Consider the following 9,553-nt stretch of genomic DNA (forward strand, 5'->3'; position numbering starts at 1 on the left):
TGGTCACCTGGCAGATTGAGCCTCTGAGTGGCCCCTTGGACGGCGGGACACTACTGACCATCCGTGGCAGGAACCTGGGCCGGAGGCTCAGTGACGTGGTCTATGGCGTGTGGATTGGCAGTGTGGCTTGTGAGCCACTGGCTGACAGATACACGGTGTCAGAGGAGTAAGTAGTGAGCAGTCCCTGGGGCTGTTTGAGTGACCTGTAGACCCCACCCTACCTGACAGTGCCAATGACATCTCTGCCCTCCCTTCTGCCCTTGGCTGTCCTACCTTTCCCAGCAAGGCACCCTTCTGTTGCCCAGAAGTAGCTCATGCCCAGGTCTCCTGGACTTGGCTCAAGTTTTTCCACCACATGTGGTGCCAGTTTTTTGCTCGTGACACCACTCCTTAGCCCTTCAAGTGCCCACTCCTCTGGGAAGCCCCCGTATTTCCCTAGACCAGCCTAACTTCCCTGAAGACTTGCTCTGATGAAAAGATGTGCATTTGAGAAAGTATGGGGGCTGCTGGTGAGGTGCAAAGACCTGGGCCTGTAGCTGTGGGGCATGGTCCAGAGAGCCTCTAGCAAACATTCAGGAGCAGGGAATTAATGAATTGGATTTCCTTTTGGGAGCCCATAAGGCAGGCTTACAGATAAGGCTACCAGCCCAGCAAATGTTCTCATGGTCAGAAAACTTCCAAGTGTCCTAAATGGCCATCTTGTCCAAGGGCTTGTCTTATAATTGCAGAATTGTGGGAAAGTTGTAGGGTAAGGGGTGGTCCCTGGGAAGAACCGGGGTGACACTTGGGGAACTCAGTGGCTGTTTCCAGCTGATAGGGAAATGAGCGGGTAATGCCCTCAGGCATGTGCCAGCCAAATGCCAGCCTTGGCTGTGAGTGGGAGGGGTGGGTGGCTGAATGCAAAGATGGGTTGCTCACGCACCCTGGGGTACAGTGAGGGGCATTGTTCAAGGGAGAAACTGGGAGGTGCCTGGATCTGCTGGCTGCTCTCCTGACCAAAGCTGCCTCCCACAGGATTGTGTGTGCCACAGGGCCAGCCGCTGGGGCATTCTCGGACGTGGTGACGGTGAATGCCTCCAAGGAGGGCAAGTCACGGGAGCGCTTCTCCTATGTGGTAAGGGGGACCGTAGCCTGCTATCCGACCCTCCCCATCACACCCGGGGGCTGACCTGAAGCCTGACCACCTGCCTTCCACCCCACAGATGCCCCTGGTCTACTCCCTGGAGCCTGCCATGGGCCCCAAGGCAGGGGGCACCAGGATCACCATCCATGGGAGCGACCTCCATGTGGGCTCTGAGCTCCAGGTCCTGCTGAATGACACGGAGCCCTGCACAGAGCTTGTGTAAGCCCCTTGGCCCCGGCCACCCCGTCCAGCCCATAAAAACCATGGGGTTAGGGAGCTGGAGAGGTAGGGTGATATCCTGGTACCAAGCATCACCCCTTGGCTAGGGCCCCTCCCTTCTCTGAGCTTCAGTTTCCTCATCTGGTAAGAATAGTACCAGTGAGTTGTAGGAAGTACTCTGTGCCCAGCATATAGTAGGTGCTCCATAAGTGGTAGCTACAGAAGATGGTGATGATCTTACACACTCTTGAGATCCTCAGCTCTTGGTGAATTAGCTGTCTTTATTACGTACTTTGTACCAGGCCCTGTGATGAACACTGCTGGGGACAGCAAGATGAGCCCAACACAGCCTCAGCCCTCAGGGGAAGGCAGACACTTACACAGGAAGTAGGAATATCTTGGGTTGGGATTGGAAGAAAAGTCCAGGCTTTCAGGACCGTGGGGGCAGGGCCCTCACCACGGGCAGGAATCGGGAGGGGAGCTCTGGGAAGGCTTAGTGGAAGAAGTAGGACTGGAAAATTGGGAAGTACAGGCAGGGTCAGAGAGGAGAAGGGATGGTATTCCAGGTGGGGAGGGCAGCGTGAGCGAAGTAGGGCGAAGTGGGAATATGGACATATTTGTATGCAAGGGGGCAGAAGACCAGGTCGGGGCCAACATTAAAGCCCTTAAACCCAGGCCAAGTGCACAGGCCTGTGCCCCTAGGTGGTGGGGCAGGAGGGGTCGGGTAAGGGCAAGTAGTGGGAGGCAGGGGCCCTGCTGACGGTGCCCGCGGCCCTCCCACAGGCGCACAGACACCAGCATCGCCTGCACTGTGCCTGGGGGCACGCTGCCAGCCCCTGTGCCCGTGTGTGTGCGCTTTGAGCGCCGGGGCTGCGTGCGCAGCAACCTCACCTTCTGGTACATGTGGAACCCGGTCATCACGGCCATCAGTCCCCGCCGCAGCCCTGTCAGGTAAAACCCAGACCCTGGCCCCCCGGGCGGGCCTCACTCTCTGGGCTGCAGCTGGACTGATGGGGCGTGCTGTCCCTACAGCGGCGGCAGGACCATCACAGTGGCTGGCGAGCGTTTCCACATGGTGCAGAATGTGTCCATGGCTGTGCACCACATTGGCCGGCAGCCCACGGTGAGGGGACGGGACTGAGGTGGGCGGGAGAGGTAGGGGTGACCAGTATCCCTGACTGACCATGCCTCACTCTGCCGCATCTCTCCTATCTCTGTCTCTCCTAATCTCCTTGCCTCTGTCTCTGTTTCCCCATCTTTTCTTGTTTCTTTGTCTCTCTTCCTGCCTCTACCTCTTCCTCTTTGTCTATCTCCTTAATCTTAATCTCTCCCCATTTCTCCATGTCCATCTGCCTGTCCCCCATTTCCAACCTTGGCCTGTGGCCCTCTCCCACCAGCTCTGCAAGGTTCTCAACTCCACCCTTATCACTTGCCCATCTCCCGGGGCCCTGAGCAATGCATCGGCACCAGTGGACTTCTTCATTAATGGGCGGGCCTATGCCGACGAGCTGGCAGTGGCCGAGGAACTGCTGGACCCCGAGGAGGCACAGCGGGGCAGCAGGTTCCGCCTGGACTACCTCCCCGACCCACAGTTCTCCACGGCCAAGAGAGAGAAGTGGATCAAGCACCACCCTGGGGAGCCCCTCACCCTAGTCATCCATGTAAGTGCCAGTGGGTGCCAGGTAGGGGGAGTAAGTGGGCTAGGCTTAGCTATGCATCTCAACACTCACCCTGCTCCTCTCCCACAGAAGGAGCAGGACAGCCTGGGGCTCGAGAGCCACGAGTACCGAGTCAAGATAGGCCAAGTGGCCTGCGACATCCAGATTGTCTCAGAGAGAGTCATCCACTGCTCGGTCAATGAGTCTCTGGGTACAGCTGAGGGGCAGCTACCCATCACGGTGAGTAGACAGGGCACTGGAGGCATAAGTGGACCTGGCCCCTCTACCCTTCTGCCTGAGCACCTGCCCCTTGCTCCAGTACATTGGAGCTGAGCATTTTCATGCTCAGTAGCTTAGGCAAGCAGAGCAAAGCAGAGCTTTTACATCCCCACTTGATAGATGAGGAGACTGAGGGCCAAGAACTTAGTGACCCATTCAAGGTCAGTGATCAGCCCCAGGTAGGCCTGATGGGGCTGGACTCTGAGAGGCCATAAGCAGTTGCCCCTGTTCCACCAGGTACTCCGCCCAGGGCCTGGGCTTCTGGTCACCACACAGAGTCACGGAGGGGAGGGAAGCAGGAGTGGAGGGAAAGCCCAGAAAGTGGGAACTTTTCTGCACTGTACCTGCTTACATGCTTCTGGGAATGGGGAGCTCATTTCCTCACAGGCAGCACTTGCCACCCCAGGACAGCTCTGACTGGGAAAGCTCCCTTTGATCTGCACCCCAGTTCTACTTCTGCCCTTCGAGACCTGCTCCCCTGGTCCTACGACGACCCTACAGATACTTGGCGACAGAAGCCAGGCTCTATGAACTGCCCTACCTCTGGCTCCTCCCAGGCTGTATAATAATAATCACACCCCGCCTGTGCTCCATTTCCCCTCTGTGCCAGGCCCAGGACTAAGGGCATGACAAGCAAGCATCATCTCAGTTAACCCTCACACACTATCCCCAAGAGGTGGGTGTGGTTATTATCTCTGTGTTGCAGATGTGGCATCTGAGTCTCAGAGAGGTTAGGCGATTTTTCCCAGGCCACAAAGCTAGTGAGGAAAAGAGCCAAGGCATAAGTCCAAAAGAGCTACAACCACCCTCCCCCCACCTTTGTACAGATCCAGGTAGGGAACTTCAACCAGACCATTGCCACGCTACAGCTGGGGGGCAGTGAGACCGCCATCATTGTGTCCATCGTCATCTGCAGCGTCTTGCTGCTACTCTCCGTAGTTGGTAAGGAGCCCTGCACTCGTGACACCTTGGAGGGCAGACCTGCCCCACCTTGCCCTAGCCCCTCTGAAGATGGGCAGAGAAAGCATAATGGGTTGGGGGCACAGCTTGAACAAAGGCTTGGGAGTGGGAACAGGTTCTGCACCCAGAGGTGGGGTGAGAGGTGTGCCCGGCTACAGCACAAATGGGTGAAAGACAGTAGATGTTGGGAGGATGTGCTTGGCCCAGGCCGTGGCCCCAGGTGCCAGGCAGAAGAATTTGGAATCTCGTTCTCCCATCGATAGGGAGCTACTGCAGGTACGTAAGAGAGGGTTGTTCAGGGAAGTTAACTGAGGCTATGCTACTATTAAAGTAATGGCTATAAACGTAATATAGTCAGTGCAGCAGAGAAAGTGGAACCCTCAGACACTGTTGGTGGGGTTGGAAGATGGTGCTGCCACTGGAAAACGCTTTGGCAGTTTCTCAGAACATTAGAGAGTCCTCATGTGACCCAGCAACTCCACTCCTGGGTATCTCCCCGAGAGACGTGAAAGCATGTCCACACAAACCTTGTGCATGAAAATTCATAGCAGCACTGTTTCTAATAACCAAAAAGTAGAAATAATCCAGTGTCCACCAACTAAGGAATAAACAAAATGTGGTATGTACATACAATGGAGTATTATTCAGCCATGAAAAGGAATGAAGTACTGATTCATGCTCTATTGTGGATGAACCTTGACAACGTGATCCTAAAGGAAAGAAGCCAGCCACAAAAGACCATGTATTGTAGGACTGCATTTATATGAAATATCCAGAATAGGTAAATCCTTAAGAGACAGAAAGCAGATTACTGGTTGCCAGAGGCTGGAGAAGCGGTGTGAGGAGTGACTGCTGGTGGTTAGGGGTCATCGTGAGGCAATAACAGTATTCTAAAAGTAGAGAGTGGCGATGGATGCACAACCCTGTGAAGATACTGAAAGTCATTGACTTGTATACTTCAAATGGATGGATTATATGCAATGTGCGTTATATCTCAACAAAGCTGTTTTTAATAAATACTCAGTGTAGAAAATTTTAGAGAAAACTGAATGAAGCTGAAAAGAAAAAAAACCTATCATTAACACCCAGATATGTTGGTATATTTCCTGCCAGTCTCTTTTCTTAAAATTTTATATAATATGTATAATATATACAAACATATTACATATAAAAATGTAAAATATTTTAATATTATATGTTCTCTTCCCCCACCCCAGAAAGAGATTATAATATAGTACTGCTTTGTAAGCTGCTTTTAAACATTTAATTCATGAGTAACACCTAGTCATTGTAGAAAGAATTGAAAATGCTAAAAAAACAGAAAAGATAAATCACCCATAACTCTCTCACCTAGGAAAAGCCACTGTTTACCACTATTTTACACACACATATACCACACTTCGTTTCATAAGAATGGGGCATTGAGCTTTATTTCACTGGCTGTTCCCCAAGCCCTGTGCCCCGCAGGAAGGGAGGACCGAGGGCCACCTTTCCGTACCCTGCTCAGAGAAGGTGGGGCTGAGTCCAGAAGGCAGGACCTTTCCCTCCAGGCCCAGGCCCAGCATACAGCAGGTGCCAACAAATACTGTCCAAAGGGCTTTCAAGGCCTGACCCCCCTCTCCGCTGCCTGCAGCCCTGTTTGTCTTCTGCACTAAGAGCCGCCGTGCCGAGCGCTACTGGCAGAAGACCCTGCTACAGATGGAGGAGATGGAATCTCAGATCCGAGAGGAAATCCGTAAAGGTAGTAGTGGGTGGGGACTGTGCAGGACTGTGGGCCTTGGCTTTCCCAACTCGGGGGTGGGTTTGAGATCCACTCACTGCCACCTGCCTGTCGCCAGGCTTTGCTGAGCTGCAGACGGACATGACGGATCTGACTAAGGAGCTGAATCGCAGCCAGGGCATCCCTTTCCTGGAGTATAAGCACTTTGTGACCCGCACCTTCTTCCCTAAGGTCAGCCTGTGCCCTCACCAGCCACTGCAGGGGCTCCTGGGCCTCTCTCTAGGCCGCGACACTCTAGAGGGCACTTTTATGCGTATAGGCTAGTACGGTGTGGGCCCCTTGAGCAGTAGTGCAAAACTGCACACCCACCCACAGTGCTTGTCAGGGGAGGGGGCTCAGTTTCTCCTACTTTCCTTCTCTACTCACTCGATGTTTAACTGTCCGTACAGAAGCCAGCTGCCAGCCCTCCTAGGGTGCTGGGCCTGCATCGCCCCTCACTGAGGGGACCTTAGAGGCAGCCCACATGCTCCCAGGCCCCACGTACCCTGCCGGCCTCTCTCATCTCTAGGCCCCTTCCCAGTCAGATTTCTCTTGATCTCCATGTCCCCTGCTCCTGCCCACCGGACTCTGCCCCATCCCTTCCATGCCTCTGTTATAGGGGCTGCTGCCCTGTCCCCACCTCCTGGCCTGTCCAGAGCATTCGTGCCAGTAGCCAGTGCCCTCCTCTTGCCCTGTCCACACTATTCTCCATGCAGCAGCCAAACAAGCCCATGTCATTATTCTACACTGAGTTGCTTTTGCTTCCTTTTAAGCCTCGTGCCCTCTTACATGGCCTCATCTTGGCTCTGCTGGTTCCACTCCTCCTTTTCCTCCAGGAAGCCCTCTGGGATACCCCTCCTCACTCCTCTGGAATTCTCTGGCTCCCTGGGCATGCCCCACTGCCTCTTCTTCCTTTATAAAGTGTCCCTTTGCCTTTGTTGAGCAGCCCTTGCATGCCAGTCAGGGCATGCAAGCCTCAACTGAGGTGCTGGGGTCTGCCTCCACAGTGTTCCTCCCTCTATGAAGAACGCTATATACTGCCCTCCCAGACCCTTAATTCACAGGGGAGCTCCCCGGTGCAGGAGACCCACCCACTGCTGGGAGAGTGGAAGGTGAGTACCCCCAACTCCCCAAGTGCTGACTCCTAGACCAGGCAGAGGCATTGGACCCCTGAACTCCTGTGGACACGCCATCACCAATTGCTTTCACAGATCCCTGAGAGCTGCCGGCCTAACATGGAAGAAGGGATCAGTCTGTTCTCTTCGCTGCTCAACAACAAGCACTTCCTCATCGTCTTCGTCCATGCACTAGAGCAGCAGAAGGACTTTGCAGTGCGTGACAGGTCAGACAGCGAGGCTCTGGGGATGGGGCAGGGGCCTGTCTGAGGCCACACCACTTAGTGTCCTGGGTTGCCCTGGACAGACCCTAGGCTAGGACAGTTGGCAAATTATCATGTCCTCTGGGCAGCGGGCTGGCCTCCAGCATCAGGCCCTGGGTCCTGGAGGTCCTGAGACGACCCCTATTCCTCCCCTTCCTGGGCCTGGAATCCACCTGCATAGGCTCACCAGTGATGAGGTGGCCCCGGAGCCCCCACCATGCGGTCCCCAGATCCCAGGGCCATCAAGGATAGACAGAGCTGATGCCCCACGCCCACACACAGGTGCAGCCTGGCCTCCCTGCTGACCATCGCACTCCACAGCAAGCTCGAGTACTACACGAGCATCATGAAAGAGCTGCTGGTAGACCTCATCGACGCCTCGGCCGCCAAGAACCCTAAGCTCATGCTGCGGCGCACAGAGTCTGTGGTTGAGAAGATGCTCACCAACTGGATGTCCATCTGCATGTACAGCTGTCTGCGGGTGAGGCGGGTGTAACAGTGCAGCGTCCACCACCTGTGAGCCTTCTCGCAATAAATCGGACTTCATTTTATCCTCTCACCAGCTCTTCCAGGAGGGTTATCACGTCCTTTGTGCAGATGTGGCAAGAGGGACTCAGGAGGGCAGCGGGGGCAGGCTTCTTGGGAGGGCTCAGAGCCAGCTCGGGAAGAATGGAGGCAGTGTCAGGGGCTTTGTTCCAGAAGATTGTTTTCTTAGTCATCGAACTCTCCAGAAAATGGGGCATCACTCGCTTCCACCTCCTACAACTAGAGAAGTGGATCGGGAATAAGAGTTGGCATGCCGCCTTTTTAATCTTTGCCAAATCTGCCTAACACTATTATATACTTAATTTTTTCCTTAAACCAGCTTACTGTTTTTACCTAAGTATCTAACATCAATGGAACACCCGAGTCACTCAGTATAAAATTACCATGAAAATCAGCTCATGGCTATGGATGGCAACAGTCCTTTGTTGGCTATGTGTGCTTTGTGAAAGGGAGGTTGGCGAGGGTAGGGGTATCTGAGGCCCCAGGCAAGCCCAAGACTCTCCATCTGAACTCACCTTGTAAGGCTTAGCAGAAAGAGTCACAGGCTTGGGAGTCAGCTGATCCAGAGTTCGAGTCCAGCTCGGCCACTTCCCTGCTGGGTGACCCTCGGCCGGCGGCTTGCCCTTTCTGAACTTTGGCAGTACCTGGAAAGGTTCCTGGGATTATGAAAGGAATGAAGGCGCCCACCCACAGCTGGTGGTGTTCCACCTTACAGAGTCCATGGAGACACCTGGAGGGCTAGGGGGACGTGGGATGGCACCAGATCCAAAAGGGAGGTGATTAAACAGGTAGCCGTGGAGGTGCTGATGGATCAGGGCAGTGTTCCAGATGGTGGCCACAGCACTGCCAGAGGCTTGGGGGCTGAAGTGCGGGCGTGCAGGGAGGTGGTGGGGCCTGGGCTGGGCGGGCTGGGCCTCAGCCCCGACAGCCTGTGTCCACCCCAGGAGACGGTCGGGGAGCCGTTCTTCCTGCTCCTGTGCGCCATCAAGCAGCAGATCAACAAGGGCTCCATCGACGCCATCACAGGCAAGGCGCGCTACACGCTCAACGAGGAGTGGCTGCTGCGGGAGAACATTGAGGCCAAGCCCCGGGTGAGCCTGGTGGGGCAAGGGCAGCAGGGCAGCAAGGAGGGACTGTCTCCCGGGCTGGCTGGGAGAGGCGTCCCAGAATGCCTGGCGACTCCACTGTTGCCCCAGCCACCCCAGGCAGGTTGTCGCCCCACCTGGGCCCAGGGCGCTAATAGGGGGGACTTGCTGACCCTTTCCCTCCTCTCGTGCAGAACCTGAACGTGTCCTTCCAGGGCTGTGGCATGGACTCGCTGAGCGTGCGGGCCATGGACACCGACACACTGACACAGGTGAAGGAGAAGATCCTGGAGGCCTTCTGCAAGAACGTGCCCTACTCCCAGTGGCCTCGCGCCGAGGACGTCGACCTCGGTGGGCAGCGGGGTGGCGAGGCACAACTTGGCGCTGGGCTGCTTTAGTGGGAGTCAGCCCCTGCCTTGGTCACAGACTGCTTTCACTCCTTTCACAAAATTAATATGCATTAATTTTGGCACTGGGAACATGAAGATGGTGAGATAAGGTGCCCAGCAGCAAGGAGCCCCTTTTCTGGTGGGAGACAGGTCCTAC

The 9,553-nt window shown here is 55.1% G+C and overlaps 1 protein-coding gene across 1 annotated transcript in view; it reads left to right on the plus strand.

Moving 5' to 3' along the window:
* The window catches only part of PLXND1 (plexin D1), a 51,759-nt gene that overhangs the window by 32,695 nt on the left and 9,511 nt on the right, over positions 1-9,553 (plus strand). Inside the window, exons 13-27 of the mRNA XM_011370657.2 lie at positions 15-166; positions 1,015-1,114; positions 1,203-1,342; positions 2,126-2,293; positions 2,375-2,465; positions 2,740-3,003; positions 3,091-3,240; positions 4,107-4,221; positions 5,873-5,980; positions 6,078-6,190; positions 7,006-7,110; positions 7,210-7,340; positions 7,659-7,857; positions 8,867-9,013; positions 9,202-9,358. Coding sequence (XP_011368959.2) covers positions 15-166; positions 1,015-1,114; positions 1,203-1,342; positions 2,126-2,293; positions 2,375-2,465; positions 2,740-3,003; positions 3,091-3,240; positions 4,107-4,221; positions 5,873-5,980; positions 6,078-6,190; positions 7,006-7,110; positions 7,210-7,340; positions 7,659-7,857; positions 8,867-9,013; positions 9,202-9,358 — 2,140 coding nt within the window. The remainder of the gene's footprint in view (positions 1-14; positions 167-1,014; positions 1,115-1,202; positions 1,343-2,125; positions 2,294-2,374; positions 2,466-2,739; positions 3,004-3,090; positions 3,241-4,106; positions 4,222-5,872; positions 5,981-6,077; positions 6,191-7,005; positions 7,111-7,209; positions 7,341-7,658; positions 7,858-8,866; positions 9,014-9,201; positions 9,359-9,553) is intronic.

This window comes from Pteropus vampyrus, unplaced genomic scaffold (genome assembly GCF_000151845.1).
Source record: "Pteropus vampyrus isolate Shadow unplaced genomic scaffold, Pvam_2.0 Scaffold171, whole genome shotgun sequence".
NCBI classification, from domain to species: domain Eukaryota; kingdom Metazoa; phylum Chordata; class Mammalia; order Chiroptera; family Pteropodidae; genus Pteropus; species Pteropus vampyrus.